The sequence below is a fragment of the Arvicola amphibius genome, chromosome 15 (genome assembly GCF_903992535.2).
Source record: "Arvicola amphibius chromosome 15, mArvAmp1.2, whole genome shotgun sequence".
NCBI classification, from domain to species: Eukaryota; Metazoa; Chordata; class Mammalia; order Rodentia; family Cricetidae; genus Arvicola; species Arvicola amphibius.
This window is the reverse complement of record NC_052061.1, coordinates 8,053,565-8,071,763: the sequence shown is the minus strand read 5'-3', so window position 1 is coordinate 8,071,763 and position 18,199 is coordinate 8,053,565. Positions and strand designations below refer to the sequence as shown.

At 45.7% G+C, this 18,199-nt stretch overlaps 1 protein-coding gene across 1 annotated transcript in view; it reads left to right on the top strand.

The window, feature by feature from the left end:
* Window positions 1-18,199, top strand: part of Fto (FTO alpha-ketoglutarate dependent dioxygenase) — a 349,758-nt gene that overhangs the window by 190,481 nt on the left and 141,078 nt on the right. The window contains exon 8 of the mRNA XM_038312636.2: window positions 12,562-12,686. Coding sequence (XP_038168564.1) covers window positions 12,562-12,686 — 125 coding nt within the window. The remainder of the gene's footprint in view (window positions 1-12,561; window positions 12,687-18,199) is intronic.

The window sequence follows — 18,199 nt, the reverse complement described above, 5'->3', positions numbered from 1 at the left end:
TTTGTGGAGCACGTTCCTTCCACTTTTAGTTGGATCTGGGGCTGGAACTTTCAGTTTGGCCTGCCCATCATATGCCTTTACTTGCTAAACCATGGCCTGTGTCTTGATTTCTTCCCTTGAAATTGTGATGATAATTAAAAATAAAACCATTTTTGCTGAATTCTTTCAACAAATTGCCCTAGGGATTTAAATTAGGAATGTGTGAAAAATGACCAGGACAGGGTGTGGCAGTGGTAAATGTCCAATAGCCAATAGTTGTTGTTATCAACCCCTTTCTGGTAATACTTACATAGCTACTGTATGGCGTGCTTTTTCTTTTCGTGCCTAAATAAAGTCTGCATAAATTGCCGATTAACAGGTACTGAATCTCTACTAGAGAATTCCGTCGCACAGATAACTGGGTATCTACACTCCGCCCTGGAATACACAGCTTAGTCCTTGTCAAAAACCAAAATAACAACGAACAAAAGAGTTATATCACAAAACTGTGTGAGCGGGTGCCTGTCTGTCTCTCTGCACCCTCCGTTCTGTGAGTCTGTGTGAGACACCTCCAGGCCTCCATAGACAGTGCTGCTTACAGGTGGGGACTGCATTTCGCTGAGTGGGTCTTTTCCAAGGACAAATATGGCAACCCCTCATGGCACTGTCCCTCAATTATCTGGAGTTTTAAAAGTCACATTGTCAGTGGCCACTTCATTATTGTGGGCCAGAGTTTTCACTTTGGGGATCTTTAAAAAAAAATGTAGTTGAAGGTGGCTGGATTTTTATGGCGATGTAAGCCATGGCTTTGTTCTTGCAGGTATGTGTTTTAGTTTTTATTGTCGTGGTAAAATGAGTATAGTGCTTAGCTGATTGGTGTTCTATGATGCTGTTGATGTTAGGATAGTTGAGAGAACATTTAATAATGAATCGAAATGTATTCTAAAAGCTTAATTAAGCCCCTGTCCACCCTCCCTTACCCTCCACCCTGTATGTGTAGCTATTTCCCCTAGATTGGACACTCCTGGTGGCTAAGGAGTCTGACCTTTTGATATCCACCGTGTAGCAGAGATTCAGCTGTTGTCCCTCACATGGGAAGTTGCCTTTGCTCTGTGCTCTGGGTACCTAGTATAAAGTGCACTGGGCCTGGGTTAGTACATCTAATTGCTCATGGTTCCTCAGCTAAGCTTCATTATCTCATCTATAAAGGTATGGTAAGTGGTTAAGGTAATGTTCTGAAAGCATCTTGCAGTAATTAAATAAATAGAGGCCTGTGTTGGCCTCTGGCCTCTTGAGTTAGATGTGGCCCAGCTGCTTACTAAAATAGATTGAAACTTGAAAAATTACAAACCTTTCTGGATCTTCTTTTTTTTTTAATTTCATCTGTAAATGAAAACACTGTAAATCCCTTCCTCTTGTAGACTTACTAGGATTCATTGGCACAGAGCGCATGAGCAGTGCCTGGCATATAGGACAGCTGGGCGATGTGCCTCTTGTGTCTTCACTCTTGCTGCTTACGTAGTGCTAAGCACCACTAGGTACCCCATTATCTAATAACTATACACTGTGAGTACTGAGGCAGAGGCACAGGGGGACAGCATAAGGTGTGGTTTTGTCTTCACTGCTGACTTGAGTAGATTTGGAATCACCTAGGAGACACACGTGTAGGTGATGGGCAAGGTGTTTCCAGAGAGGGCCGAGGAGGGAAAGTACCTTGAGTGTGAGTGTGCTGTCATCCCATGAGCTATACTCCCACAGTACATAAAGGAACAAAGGAAGTTAGCTGGGTACAAGCATCTGTCTCTCTTTGCTTCCTGACTGTGGATGCAGTGTGACCAGCCACCTTATCTTTCTGCCACTGACTTCCCCACCATAATGGACTGTGTCTCCTGAGACCATAAGCCAAAAGAAATCTTATCTCCTTAAGTTGCTTTTATTCAAGCATTGGTCATAGGAACAAGGGATATTGCTAACACAGAAAAGACTCAGTACCCATATTATTTCTCTAAATCACAATAGCAGAGTTTTAGGCTGAAAGCCATAGAGCTAACACGTGTTACCATGAAGCACACGGTAATGTTGCTCTAGGGACCTGATGTAGACAGGATGAATCTCGTTGGCTCCCTAACATAAGAACGATAACTACTCTCAAACTGAGAGGTAAACTGAGGCCAGAAAGGAGAAGTAATTTGCCTGTGGTCAGCTTGGCCATGTAAGGCAGTTGCCACCTGGAGCCATTGCCCTTCTTCCCCATACTGAGGTCCCGGTGACAGGGAGATCAGAAGCATCACCACCTACCATCATGTCTTCTGCAGCCCGAGTCAAGTAACCCACTCACCAGCTCTGCCTGCATTTGAATGCCATGCTGACCAAACCCGTGTGTGTGTGTGTGTGTGTGTGTGTGTGTGTGTGTGTGTGTGTGTGTGTGTGTGCCACGTACATATACATGTGCATACATATCTGTTGGGGGTGTGGAGGGGGAGAGTGGTTTCCTGTCTACTGACTATCCCTAAGCACTTTGAACTTCAAGTCTCTAAAACTGAAACTCTCCTGTAGCTTAGCAGAGTAACTTCCCATCATCGCTATACCTCAGTTTCCGTATTTAACATAGAGACTCCTCACATGGAGATAGCTACATTAAATGAGATAACGTAACAAATGCCCCTTGGTGTCACTGTGGGGCCAGTTCTCCAGGCCTGAGGGCAGCAGGAAGGCCTCTGGCTTCCCTGTCTCAAGCCGTTAAAATTTCCACTGGGGCTTTGGCTTGGATGTCACAGAGAGAATGGGTGAGTGGAAGGGGGAGGGGTGGGTAGATACAAAGAGTGAGTTATAACAAAGAGCCTTTTCTGCTTCAGCTCTTGTGTAGAAAACATATGTTCAGTGATGCAGGCAGCAGTCGGGTTAAAGACACACTGTAGGGCCGCAGACAAAGGGCCGCTCTGCCTGCATCCACAGAGCATCTAAACGTATTCACTTGTCTCCCTAGTTAGGGACTGAGCTGTCAGCTGGATCCTCTTGCAAGTGTGATTTCTTTTTCCCGTTGCTTTTCAAAAGCCGCCTCCTCCCCTCTCCCCCAATGTTTTACACTTCATATAATCCAGTGTGCATGACAGACCACTCCAGTCTTTGTGCTCCCGATGTTTGGGGAAGACGGGAACAGACCTGATGGGAGCTTGGATAACTTTCACTCGCCCAGGGACCGGAGGGCACGCAGCCACCTTTAGGCCAGACATGTCCATTCCTTAGTGCTTGATATAGCTAACCACTGTTTCACCTCCAATTAGCAGTTCGGCCATGAACAGATTAGTGCAGCAAGATCCTTACAGGTGGCGACTGGAAAATAGGGGCGTGTGTGCTGCGGCGGGGTTGTGAGCGTTCTCGCTTTTATTTATGGAGTGAATAGACAAACGACAAGGCCAGGCACCTCTGCAATAATGGGAAAGAAGTCAGCTGCCATTCCAGTGTCCGTGATGGGAAATATATAGGCATGGCCGTGCTTACTTGTAGGTCCACTTGATGTTCTGTGCTGTAGATTAACCCCTTCGTTCTATATTGAAACTTCTGCAGCTATGGTAGGTTTATTTCCATGAGTAAGATTTTAGAAACACACATCTTATATATATATATATATATATATATATATATATATATATATATATTACACAAAACACTTTTATTTGTAATATGTTAGGGATACTGTTGCAGTTCCAACGCACTAGAGATCTGTGAATTAGCGTGCTACTCATTGGGCCACTAAATGTTCCTGGTCATTTTTCACCCCCTAAGAGGGCTGGTGAAAGTTGACAAGGAGAGAATTGTTATCACACTTTAGAGAACATACTAAAATTCGATGAAATAAGGTGGTTTATAGTAGTGAGAGAGACTCCTGGTGTCTGTGAGGATATCTAGGTTTGTATTTTAATGACCGTGTTCTTAGTCCATTTCCATGCTGGTGGCTCTTTTCCTCTTGCTCTTGTTGATTCCTGACATTGGTTACTGGTTGAGTTACTTGTTCTGGAAAGCACCAGTGCATTCCAGCAGCGAGAGGCCACAGAGAGGCAGTAGTCTCCTTTGGCTTAAAGCTACAAATGTGTTGGGAGCTCATGTTGGCAGTGGAGGCAATTGCAGTCAAACTCTGTGGTGTCTTCCAGGATGAGGGTAATTATAGCATCTACAGCTGCATCAGACAAAAGACGCCATGTAAATATTTCCTGGCAGAAAGCGTCAGCAAAGTCATTACTGTCAGCGCATGTCTCAACTGACGGAAGCAACTACTGAGTGAGTTCATCGACATTTTAATGCCTGCCTTTGAAAAAAGTCCCTGGAAGGAAATTGTTGTGGAAATGTATGCACAGGCTGCAGAGTGTACCAGTGTAGCTGGGGTAGAATTGTTCCCAGTGCTTTGTAGACCAGGCTGGCCCCGAACTCACAGAAATCCGCCTGTCTCTGCCTCCCGAGTGCTGGGATTAAAGGTGTGCCCCACTGCTGCCCAACAGACAGGGCTGTTATATAGAGAAACCCTGTCTTGGAAAAACAAAACAACAACAACAACAAAGATTTGCTCCCTGCATGGCACCTTCCTCCCTTGCCTGGTGCGGCATGTCAGCACACAACTGCAGAATAAGGAGGTGAGCTGGTACCCGTTCCCATGTTGAGTGGTCTCACTGTGGAAAGATGGGAAGGAGGAAAGTCATGGAAGTGTGTGTGTTGGGGGGGGAGGCCCTCCTCCTGGAGAGCTGCAGCTTGCTCTTGCTTTTAGTGTCATCCCTTCCCTGGCTCCAGGGCTGTCTTGGTGAGAATAATTAAGCCATGTCTCTCACCTCACTCTGAATCAACTTTATTAGGTAGACGGTGCTAACAGTGATGGAGAGGAGACTTGTGACACAGGCCAATCTTTTAGGCTGCTTGAAAACACACCGAAAGAAGAACAATGATTTTGTAAACTCCATAAAGGTTTTTTTTTTTTTTTAAAGCAGTCTGTGAGTATGCAAGTATATAGAGCCTAGAAATCAAACCCCATCTCATCATAAGAAGCCGTTGTTTCAGTGGCGGTAGTTAATGTACTGTACGTGAAAGATTTAAGACTGGCTAGAAAGCCTGGCCTCCGCTCTATTAGGCTGCTATTGAAAAGCCAGCAGTGGAACTCCCACTCGGTGCTCTGAGGTTTCTTAATGGGCTGTCGGGGGCAAGACACCAGGGCTGTGCTATACTCGCTCTTTCCTGTGCATTAAAATACAGGGCCAAATGATCACACACGCAAGTATGAATTACTTGATGCTCTCTCTCTTCCATATGGCCAGCCATGTCTTTGGCAATTAATCATGAACCAAATCGGCCAAGGGCCCTCTGAAGCACTGAAGTCAACACTGAGTTGTACCTGTGCCAGTGGGGGCAGTGGGGTTGCAGCGTGAAATAGAAGGGTGGGGGCTGCTGGCGCCACGGCCCAAGCAGCTGGCTTCTATAAACAACACATTTCTCCTTCTTCATCTTCACCTTGCCCCTGGTTTTTCTTTGTGTTCTCTTCCTTTTCTCTTTTCTTCTCTCCTCTTCTCCTGTTTCCTCCTCCTCTCCTCTTTCCTTTCTCCACTTCTCTCTTTCCTCCTTCTTCTCTTTTCTTCCCTTCTTTCCTTGTTCCACTTTTCCTCCATCCTAAAGTCCAGCTTGCAAACGTTGCCCTGGTGTCTGTCCCAGATGACCACATATACAGGCCATCCCCCCGCAAGGCTCCTCCCACCAGGAACTTCAACATGGTAGCCGTGGAGCGCAAGGCTACCCTGAGATGTTGGGCCATGCTAGGGATCAGTTGAGCTGCAGTGATTTCTCTACTAGAAGGGTGGGAAATTACAGCTACTGTGTGTGCTCTGTGGAAGAGAATGAGCCACCAATCCCAGTCATAAGGAGTTTAGGATTTCTTTTTTTAAAAATCAGTATCCATGTCCACCTTTCTGGGTGAGTTTTCCGAAATCTTTTTTATATGTGACAATTTCTGACATTGGTTAAGCACTCTGTATGTGCCACAGTTGCTGACCACTGTATGCAGACGCTCGGACTGCGTATTAATAGCCTTAGGAATATTGTGCTGTCACTTACCCACCTGGGGAAATGAGGGCACTCATTGAAGAGTCATTTCTCCACAGGTTTTTCTCCTCAGACATCTTCCTCTAGTCTCCTCGGTTTGCCCACTCGCTAGCCCACAGGCGCCTTAGAGAGAACATTGTGATGGACACATTTGGTGAACTCTTCCATTCAAATGAAATGGCTCTTTAAGAGACACTGAACCAAGTGTGCCTGTCGGTGGGAATGAAAGGCTCCATTGTTGGCGGCCTCTTAAGACTTCTACCTTTGAGTCCTCCCACTCCAAGACAGTGGGCTTATCTCCCTCTTGCCTTGTCAATAGATTCTGGAGGAGAGGGGAGGGGACCAAAGACAGCCTCCTCCTGTAGTCCAGTAGAGGTGGCACCCAGTGGAGGCTCGGTGTTATCTCTTAGCTGAGGTCAACCAGGATGTGTTTTCTCAAATTCAGGAAACAGGGGAAAGAAAGTTTTAACATTGTGTAAACATTGGCACCCCCAAAATCTCTTGCTTCCAGAGAGGGAGATAAAGGAGGCAACAGGGCTGAGACGAATGTTTATTTGTTCTGCTGAGCTGCAGATCCAAGAGCAGTGGAAATGTTTGGTGGTGTCCGTCCAGTTCAGAAAATGTGAAGGCATCACTCAGCGTTGAGCTTCGGAGGCCACACAAAAGAGCCATCTCAAGCTGACAATCAGTAAATGAAGGAAGACCTGCGATCGACCTCTCTTTGATGGGACTAAGGCTATCTCAGTGGGTTCAGAACCTTTCTTTTTAAAGGGGGAGGCATGGAAGAAAAGAGGAAAGGAAAAAGGAGCCCTGGACTTTTGAAGAGGGGAGGCAGGTTGGGTTTTTGACAGTGTTGATGTGGGGAAATAACCTTCCTCACTGATAACATCTGAAGCCAAGTTTCTTCACAAGTTGAACCTTAGCCCACAGTATGACTTGGAGCATAGCTTTGTAATTTGTGAGTTGGGGGGTGTGGAGGGACGACAACACAATCCTAACAGACCGCTGTGTGTGTAGTGTTAGGAGGGCCATGTTCCACGAGATGATACTGTTAGTTCTTTGGTGGTGGTAAGGAAGGGAGCTGGGGAAGTAAAAAAATCTTGTGATGCTGGGATCCTGGTGTTGGTATTTTGAAACTGCAAGAATGCGCAATGTAAACAAGCTAATCAGAGGCTTTATGGTGGGGGGGGGGCGTCTGTGGAATGCCGGTCCATTTCCCTGTGCGGCTGTGTGTCGATGAGCAGACTTCTCCAATTTTGTCGCTGGTAGATCCAGTGTGAGTTCTGCAATTGTAGGCTGCTCAGAACTGTTATTCTAGGTCAAGAGAAGACCAAAGGACTTCCTGGCTTAAACCGAATCATTAGTGATGAGTGCATGAGCCTTCTTCCTTTTCATCTAAGGGACTCCTCCCTGAATGCCTGTATGTACCAAATGCTACCCTTTGGCGTGTGTGTTCGTATGCACACTCATTAGGCATGTTAAAAGCTACAGTGGACTGAGGTGTGGTTTAGGACATGCTCAGCAGTGGCCAGACCAGCTGAGCTAAGGAGATGAGGTCTGAGATGTGTCTTGAAGAGTAAGTAGGGTCCCAGGGAGTGCATCCTGCAGGTGCTTTCAGGTGCCTAGCAGTTTATATGGAGTAGAAGATGGCAAGAGATAAAACTGGAGAAACCAGCAGGATGCATACCACGATACCAAGGTTTCCTTTGTTTTAATTTTGTTTGGGTTTTGCATTACTTAGGTATTTGAGCTTTTTAGAAATGTACTTGTTGTTTTAAACCTTCTGAATTTTAGCAACTAAAAATGCATAAGCAGAAATACCTTGGTTATGTTGGGCTTAGGCGGCCAGAGGCTCTCATCTCTAAGGTTGCTCTGCTTAATAGAGCACCGGACTTCGTGCAGAAAGCTCACAGCCCACCACCTGGGTGAAGCTGAATTATAGGAAAGCAAGTAACTTGTTCAGACTTGCACTGCGAAAAGGACCCTTTCCCTTCCCTCCCCTTCCCTCGCCTCCCCTCCCCTCCCCTTCCTTTCCCTCCCCTTCCTTTCCCTCCCCTTCTTTTCCCTTCCCTTCCTCTTTTCCTCCCTCCTGCCCTCCTCCAGGTCTCCCCTCCCCCTCCCCAGGGACTTGTGCCTGCTGGCAAGTGTTCTGAACTACATCCCAAGTCCCCAGCATGCTTTCTTTTGAAGTAAGAGCATTCACAGATGGATAAGGTTGGTGGCAGTGTGGCATTTGTCATGTGGAGCAGGTGAGAGGTCTGAACTGAGGGACAGGAAGAGGCAGGTGTAAGAGAGATGTCAGGATGTAGTACTGGAGTGAAGGGGTGCACAGGGCTTGGGGAGACCAGGTGACTCCAGGGATGGAGTCTGTGTCATTGCTCTGAAATGGCACCACTCCTTCTACGGTAGGATTGGTGAGGAGATGAGAGAGGAGAGCCAAGGTGGCTCAGATGTGGGCAGCTGGAGGCCATGGTACCGTGTTTGAGGTGTCATGTTTAAGAAGAGATAGCCGGTTGTTGGCCGCATGAGGCAGAAGTCAGTGCAGAGGGTCGATGTGTAGGTGCCGTGAGTCTACAGGGGCCCCTAGAGCTCTTTCTACAGAGAGAGCAAGCAAAGGAGACAGAAAGTGAAGGTTCCTCAGGATGACAACAGCTTCTGGTCTTAGGAAGAAGATTCACCTAGGAGACATGCCAAGTGTTGGCCAAGAGCCTATCTGATGGGTGAAGGCCAGGCTACTCTGGAAGAGGCTTTGTACTCGGAATGTATAGAGGGATGTCTTTGTGTTCCTGGCACACTGGAGGATTCTGGTCATGGTTGCCAGATAGTTGTACATTTTTTTTCGAGACAGGGTTTCTCTGTAGCTTTGGAGTCTGTCCTGAAACTAGCTCTTGTAGACTAGGCTGGCCTCAAACTCAGAGATCCGCCTGCCTCTGCCTCCCAAGTGCTGGGATTAAAGGCGTGCGCCGCCACCACTACCCGGCTACAGAAATTTTTAAATATCAAGTAGACAATACTTTCTGACATCCGTTTGTTGAACTAGCACAGCTTTGCACACGATAGAAGAACTGAGTGTGAGATGAAACTGAACACTAGTAATCAGAACGGCAGGTGTATGGACAACCAGCCCATGTGTCTGTATGTAGAGAGAGAAGGGCCTTGCCATTAGGAGATGACCCAGATTGAGCCTCTGGTCCTCTTAAGAATATGTTTGGTTCATTCTTATCTGCCGTTATCCTGTCAGACTTTATTAAAAAGGAGTCTGAGTGTGACGGGGCTTTAGTTCTCCCACACTGGTGAGACCTTCTTTCTTGTTGCAATGTGATGGGGCTCTCGCATTCTCTAGCACCTCTGATGCCTTCCTTTATGATGCAGAAAGAGTGTACTGCCATCTGGGAACCCTGGCAAGCAATGACCCACCTAGAGGAGGGCAAGGCAGATGGGTTTTATCTCATTTATGAAGAACACCACTGGTTTCTCCATTTTTTTCTTTAAAGTTTGTATATTTTCTAGTTTTTAAATGTGGGCTAATTTAAAGAAAAAGTGTTAGATGTTATGTGGCTTGTAAGGGGATGAGAGAATGCCTGAAGACCGGGGAACTGAAACCTGGGGTCTGGTTATTTTCGAAGGTCATGAAGTTAGTTTTTTGCCAGTGAAGAGCCCCCTCCTGAAGCATATAGTCCTCCCAGTTTACCGGTTTTATGAGCTTATCATGTATGTAGTATGTAGTATGTAGTATGTAGTATGTAGTAGTGATTTCTTAAGAGTCATCCCTTGTTCTTTTCGTTTGCGGTGCTTATTTTTCATGCTTGTTTCTTGTTTATCGTTTTGACAAATATTGAGTAATTAGGTGGTTAATGAGAAAGCGATGGTCATCGGGACAGTTCCCTCTGCTTCTGCGAAACTCCCTCGTACACTCTTCCTCTTCCCCCTCCTAAACGCTCCTCCCCATGTTATGGAAAGCAAGAGCCTCTGGATACAGTTGAAATGATGGTAGAGGTGACAGCACACTGAAGACACTTTACAGATTATTCTCACCATGGATGGAGCCTACTGGATGTGTCCCTTGTCCTTTGTTTTGGTGAAGTAACAGGTACACACAGGCCTAGTAGTACACTAGATGATTTTTGGAAGCCACGTTCAACTTTAACTGTGTAATATAGAGTATCCCAGACAAGGGACAGAACTGTGGTGAGTAAGACCTTCTGAAATAAGACTTTTTAGATTAAAAGCCACAGGCCAGCAGCTGTCTGAGTTCTGTTTACCTCACCATATTTCTTATTCTACCTATGTGATATTAAAAATAATTTATGAATTTCCAACATGAATAAAGCCAGGAGTGTTCACATTTAATACTCATCTGTCAATGGATTTGTTTGTTTATTTTTAAAATTCCTGATTTGGCCCTTTTAAGCCAGAGTCTCTGGACGGCAGAGTTCACAGGAGCCCCGTTGTGGCCATTACATGTGACAGAGTGCATGCTCTCTTCAGGTAACTTCTGCCTGACTCATTCTTACCGTCTGTCTGCCCTAAGTGAGGACATGTCATTGCCGGATCTTGGATTGCAAGCTGGAACTGTCTAGAGAAAGTAAGCTTCCTCTCTGGGCTGGAGGACCGACACATTACTTCTGAGGAACATGATTGAGTGTCCTCTGCCATCATCTCCCAGGATTATGCATGTCTAGATCCTAGAGGCATGAGTCAGAGTTCTCATTCCACCTGGGACCCTTCCCAGTGGCTATACTGCCTCCTGCCTTAGCTCTGTGCCGGCCAGAGGATTCCAGTCTAAGACTCAGAAATAAGTTCTGGTAAGTTTAAAAAAAAAATAAGGCTTTATTTAAAAGATATGGACAGCTAGGTGATTTGAGGAGAAAGACCTGACAGGATGCTCAGAAAAAGCAAGGCGCATCAAAGGCAGGGCGTGCTAGAAGCTGAAGTACCTTTCTCCATCATCCTCTCAAGAATCTTACATACTAGATAAAAGAGTCAGAGCGACTGGGCTCGTGTCCTTATTGGGATGTGACAGTCCTCTAAGGCCATGAGCATTGAGAGAAAGGACTTTACCTAAGGGGCTGTAGGTGTAGTTGCTGGACAAAGGAGCCAGTGTTGGCAACAGAAACGATAAACCTTCCTGTCCTCCTCAAGCTGGTAATGGGGATAATAAGTACATGCTGCAGAACACTCAAGTGGAGCAAAGAAGTGAATTTCAAGTTCTGTGAGAAGCAGATCGTGAGTGTGTCCTGCATGTCAGCAGCTGCATCAGCATCAGACATGGAAGGCACGAGCTGAGCAGCTGGGACACAGGAGGATGCTTCAGTCTTGCTAACCTTCACTTTGGCCAGTCCATTAAAAAGGTTTTTATAAATTCAGAGGAAAGCCAGCTTTGGTTTCATCATGTTTTTGGAACTGTCTAGGTATTCTATTTGATACACGTTTATATTTGGGTATTCCAGTGTTTACAAAAGAATGCTATAGAATCCCCACAGACTTCATACTGACTTGAGATTAAAATAACATTCCCAGGGCTGGCGGCATAGCTCAGCAGGTAAAGGTGCTTGCTGCCAACCCTGATGGCCTGAGTCAGGCTCTTGGTCCCACATGGTAGAGGAGAGCCGACTCTCATAGCTCCCATGCGTGCACATAGGTCCGTCACTCCAACAATACATATGTGAAAAGTAAATAGATGCAGGGCTCTAGGGCTGGATCAGCACTTAGAGAGGATACTGCTCTTGTAGAGGAACTGAGTTGCTTCTCAGCACCCATACCAGGCAGTGCACAACCACCCATAATTCCTGCTCCAAGGGGTTACTTGCATACACACACACCCACAAACACACACACAAGTACACATAAAATCAAAACAAAAAAAAAATACTTCTGAGTAAATAAATGCTAGTAATATTCACAAATTTTAAAGATGTTTATTGAGATACACTCTGTTTCTGATTAATATGCACTTCTTCCTTCTTTGCCAGATCTTGATTTGCAATGAGCAAGGGGAATGAGTGATAACATCCCAAACCTCTGGAATGGGTAGAAAATGAAAGCAGTGATTCCAATGAGAGGGGCCACACAGAAAGCCTCCGCTGGGTGGCAGGGAACAGAGGCAAAGTCAGAGCCTGCTTTTCCTTTATTGTTGTTTTTAAGGCAAAACAAACAACTCGCGGTGACCGGTCCGTGAAAATCATTTCTAATAATAGCTCATGGTGGGCAATTCCCTGAGAAAAAAAAATCGTTGGTGTGCTGAGAAAATGAGGGTGAGAATGCATGGTGTCTGGACGACGTTTCTTTAGGCCATGGCGCTGTGGAGTTTGCCCTGTGTGCCATGTCCATTGATTAAACCCAGAATATATGCTGGCCATTTTTGACCATCATTTACCGTATTGATTTGTTAGCAAGGGAACTGTAATAAAGAAGCCATTGATTTACTGTCCTGATTTGCTTATGGGCTTTTTTTATTATTAATTTTTCACTTTTCCCTTCTCTTTTGGGGATCATTTCTTCTAGACAAATGCTGTGCTTCGTGAAGTTAGAAGAGACGGGCTCCCTCCGGAACAAAAGAACGAAACTCTTGCTGCCGTCCTGGTCTCGCTCACCCTGCGCCAGAACCTGAGGAAAGAATGGCACGCCAGGTTTGTGCTGCCGGGAGATGGGGCTTGTGTCCCTGACCTGGCTCGGCTTGTCCCTCTCATTTGTGGGGCCATAGGAAGTAAGCACACTGAAGACATTCTGAGCTAAAGTTAGCTTTCCTGCACATGGTCACCTCGTCACATTGTGTGTATGAGGTTCTCTTCGAGTGTAACATTTAGCCTGCAGGTTTGCATCGTGAGCATAATGTAGCTTAAGTACCTGATGCCCAGGTGCCCTTTCTGGTCAGCAGTCTGAAGACTGGCTTTGCTATTCAGTTAGGCAGATGCCTGGGAGGTCCACCAAGCCATACTCCGTCACTGCAAGTGACAGACTGGAAGCAGCGCATTTATTGGTCTCATTTTCAAAATTGGCTGCGTGGAGGCTCCTTCTGCTTCAGCCTGGTTTCTTTGTGTGTGGCGCTGTCACTGGGGGAAGGTTTGGACAAGTCATCCATTCCGACGGATGTGCTTGCAGAGGAAGTCCACTGTTAGTTTGCTGTAAACAGTTGATGTCTGAGAGGTCGGAGCTGGCTCCTCCAGATGTTGGGATTCTCCTCTATGTTCATAGCGGTAAAAACACCGAGTCATCTGCACACAAGTGGGAGAGGGACCAGAGGATGATGCTGTGTTTGGTTCACGGTTCTATTTGGTGCCTGGAAATTCTATGTGCCTGAGAATCAAAGAACAGTTTATATTAGCCATGATAATCTCTAAAACTTCATACAGCAGAATTTTCAGCAATTGATAGCTTTACTACTAATTGTAATCCTGAAAATAAATGTGTTTGAAAAGGGTGAAGTCATGAGCAGCATTTCCCAAGGAAGACAGCCTGAGCTGTTGCTTTTTCTTGAGTATCAGAAAGCTGCTTCCTCAGGGGTTGTGTGGTCTGTCTAATCCAGGCTTGTGTTAAGGGGAGTCTCACAGCTTTCAGTGGTGCCCCTTCCTCACAGGGTAGTCATAATTAATGAGTTTTCAATGGCAGTGGCAAAGGAATTATTTGCCGTTTAACTTAACATAGTTAAATTGTGACTTTTTTGTGTTACCATTATTATATTTGTATTATATTTTATTAAACAATGGATTAGCAGCAGTGGGACTCCAGAAAGGTTTCTTGCTTTCTTTTTGCCACGTTCTTTCTTCTTCCCTAGTGCTGCTTATTAACTCAGAAAGGAGAGAAACTTGTGTCCCCTTATAATCTGTCTTCCACACGCCTCTCTCCAAAGCCTGCACAGCCCAGAGTGCAGGCTCACTGGGGATGGCTGTCTTTTGTTGGGTACATATAGTTTGTCACCAGTGACTTCCTATGACATCAACTCACTAGACAACATAGCTTGCATGCCTGTTTAAAAAGAGTCTGGCTTTCTGGCCCTTTACTGCTAACAGTTTAATCAGGGGCTGGAGCCAGTGTTGAAGTTGATGTAGTCTAGCATCTGAAGCAAAAATTCGCAATTCCTTTGTGGCGGAGGCGGAGAGAAGAAGGGGCTTAGCAGCTGACACTGTGCAGACCCTCTTAAAACCAAACACCTGAAAGAAAATTTCAAGAGGCTGATGTCCTGAGAGCTCCCAAGGCAAAGTGTCCTCAGAGTATTAAATAACCGTATTCCTCCCCCACCCTTCTGTGCCCCCATTTGATGTTTCCCATCCCGGTGCCCTATCTCAAAGCCTCATCCATATGAGCCGGATAAACAGACGGTCACCATATCCCTCTCTTTCGGCATCAAAGCATTGCCCGGCGTCTGGCACAGGCCAGGCCTTGCGTGGTCGTCCAGCGGGTGGTGGTAAAAGTTATAAAGCATCCCAGGAAGTGCCTTTCTTCCTTGCTGCCTGGGCTTTAAAGATGGGCTTATTGTGTGCTTTGGAAGTACATGAAGAAAACAACAACAAAAACAAAATAAAACCACTGTGCTTTAACAGAAAATAGTTAGCACTCACCAGAGACCAAACGGTAGGTTACATATTTCACCTTGATCTGAACTACCAAGGGATCAGTTAGACTAGATACTAGAATTTTCTTTCTTCAGAAAGTTGCATCCAGATGATTCTACTTAACTTTTAATACTCACTGAGCTGTGCAGCTTCAAGAACCTTTGGTCGGCCGGAGTCCCGCGGGTACGGCTTCCGTGCCAGCGTGCCATCATAAGCCCTTTCTCGAGCAGGTTCATCTGCCATCATGGTCTCCAGAGAACATTTTCAGTGATGCTTGTAACTTGGTCATAAAATGTGTGTCCTTTTCTCAGGCCAGGAGTGGAGCCATTGTCTGGGGCTCCGCATGTCTGAAACCAAAAGCATATGTTCCCTGTGATTTAGCTCCTTGAGGAAAGTGTCAGTTCTGCAGTTCTTGGGGTAACTGAGTTTGTCACAGTGTCACATAGAGCCAGTGATTCTAGAGTGATTCTGAGCACTGTTGGCTTCCCTTCCCCAAACTCGATAATCTTATAAACAGCCCTCTCCAAACAGGCTTATTAGGGCTGTCGATTCACCTCCCCAGAGTTGAATGATCCAACATCAGGAGCCCCGTGTGAATGCCGGCTAAGTGTTAACAGAAGTGGTACCGAGTTTCTGAAGATTTGCCTTTGTTTATACAGTCCACTCCGCCTGATGGACAGCTTGTTATAGCTTTTAAAGAACTGGGCAAGCCCTCTGATCTGACCCCTTCTTGACCTCCGCAGCCCAGAGGTCAGTCTGCAGCTAATAAAATCTGAAGCTCTTAGGGTCTACTGTAGGAGCAGGCAGAAAAAGAGCAGCTGCAAGGACTGAGTATCCCAGGATCGGCTGCTTTGGGTCACTGTCTGATAATGAAAATGATTACCAAATTATATGGAAGTTTAACTGCAATAGTGAGAGAGAGGAGGGTGGAGCCCAGCGTATTAGGTTTGATAAATGAACTGTGAAGAGGCCCATCTGGCTCTCAGCATCTTTTCTCCCCCTCTTTCCCTACCAAGGGGAAACATTTGAAAATAACAGCAGTACATATAGACTCAATGACCCATGCAAGGAGCTGGAGTGGATTAAGATTTAATGGTGACAGTAGAAGAAATTATCATTTGAAAAGTCCACCACAGAAAAGTACGGTTCAGTGTCCATGCCCGATTTGTTTTCCTAGATAAAACCTAAAACCCAGTGCCTCTGTTTATTCTCTGTTGCGTCCCCAGCACATCACCTAGAGTCCCGAGAGTGCTGGGGCATTGATGGCATAGTTACTCGTGTTCGGCTTCGGGAGTCAGAGAGGCCCCCCTTTGCCTTGAAAACGTCAGAATGACTAGCAAACATTTTCTTTCTGCGTATTTGCTTGCTCAGTTTCAGTGGTGGGGTTAATGAAAGTGATTTACAAAACCAAACAAAAGAAGGTGTCTGGTTCAGCATACGGCTCTTACTCATGCTGCAGCCCTGGGTCTGTACGTGGCTCCTTGGTGCTAGATTCCAACTAAGACTTTGTAGTTTTTCTGGGAAAGATGCACTATTTAACCAGTGAGTAAAGTTCATCCCCCCAGTATTCATTCTACAAATGTGCAGCGCCTGCACCAGGTATGATGCTGGAGACCACACAGCTTTGTTCGTTTCTGCAAAGATGATGGGCGCATCATGACTACCTGCTTTCTGAGACTAGAATGATTTTATTCAGTGAGCATCTGTTTGTATATTTTGTATGCTTAACTATGTACAAAATACTGCACGCAATGCTGCTCCTACAGTGGTGTGCTCTGCAGCCAGTTCTGGGCTTTATGTGGGGGTGAGATATCTTGGGTGTCTTGAGAGGTGGTGGAAGTCTGTCAGGAGGAGTGTGGAGCTGCTGTGTAGCCTGCTCAGCAAACTATGTCATCATAGTGGTCTTAAAAGACTGCCATTCTATGGCATTTGAGGGCTCTGACTTTGAGCTATATTGTCTGCGTAATAGAAGCCTCGCCTAGACGATAATTATATTGAAAATAGAAACAAAAAGCTTCTGAACATTACCCAAAGCTAGCATATTTCTGGCTTTGACTTGACTGTGTATTGGGGAGGGAGGAGCAGCAGGGAAGGATCTCACTGCCCACGCAGGAGGGCACACTTGAGAGTGAGCAGCACTGCTCACTGGCAGGCCTGCCTTATTGTTGCTGTATGAGGAGCAAGCCCAACAATAAGAGCAAAGCAAGGCCATTAGGGATTTTAAACCTTAAGATGTAATCCAAAGAGAACAAGATGCCGTGTGCTCTAAAAGTCAGCATTGTGAAGTACACAGTGAGTAACTTTTGAAATGTCTGCTCGAGACTGCAGTCATCACACCATCTAGTCGCCACGAACTCGCTACCCAAAACAAAACCCTGTTATCTGGTAATAGCCACTGTAGATTTCCCTTTTCCCCACAACCACTGGCAACCACCAGTTTACTTTCTGAATGTAAAGATTTGCCTGCTATGAACAATTTTATCAATAGACACAAATTTGGCCCCTTCTGCTTAGCAGAATTTCAGGGTTCGTCCCTGTCATAACATTCATTCTCTTTGGTGTTGAATAATACTTCATTATTTGGAATATGCCATATTTTATTTGCCTAGTTATCAGCTGTTGGGCATCTGGTTGTTTACATTTGGAACTATTATAAATAATACACCTCTGAATATTCATGTGCATATTCTGGTAGGTTATGAAAAGGCATAGCATGGGTCTGGGAGTGTAGTTCAGTAGTAGGTATTTTTAATATGTGCAAGGCCCTGGATTCAGCCTCCCATAACATGCTCATGCACACACATGTGTACACACACACACACACACACACACACACACACACACAAAGCTACTGAGTGCTATCTCTCCTCTGTTGACTTATTTGGCATTTATACCTGTTTCTCTACCACAGGTTAAACAGTATTTGTTGGCTTGCTCCCTTAGGCATCTGGGATTGTTGTAGCAGTTAATAGTCTCTTCCATTGTCATCATGCCCCAGCCCAGCGAGGGGGCTCGACACTGTTCATGATGTGTTCCTGGCATCTGCCAAGGCACCTGGCACTCCACCTGACTGAATGAAGTACATCTCCAGCCCATGTCTGTGTTTCTAGGTACTTTGTGTTTCTTTTGGTGTTTCCTAACCTTGCTGAACTGGAACCTTGAACTTAGAGAGGAGGAGAGAATCCTAATACTAGAAGTGAATAGGAGTTTCTTCTCTGACCTTATCAAGGGTAGAACACTTACAGCAGGAAGGAGGCAGGATCTTGAGCATGGATACAGTCTGGTTGGAGGAGAAAACACCAAGGTACTTTGTTAGCACCAAGTCAAAAACCATGGTCTCGTTCTTGAGCCAGCCATTCCTAATTCCCTGCCCTGGGTCAAAGAGAAGTAGACCTTGGTGAGAAAAATGGTACATTGGGAGGTTTGGGTGAGGCCCTGAGGTGCTCTCCAAAGATCATGCCTCTGAATAAGATTTGAGTTCAGTCCAGGAGGGCCAGGCTGAGACTGACGTGGCTCCTACAATGGAAAAGACTATTACATGCTGCAGGTGTTCTAAGTTCTGTGTTCTAGCTGTTCTGGGCAGCTGCCTT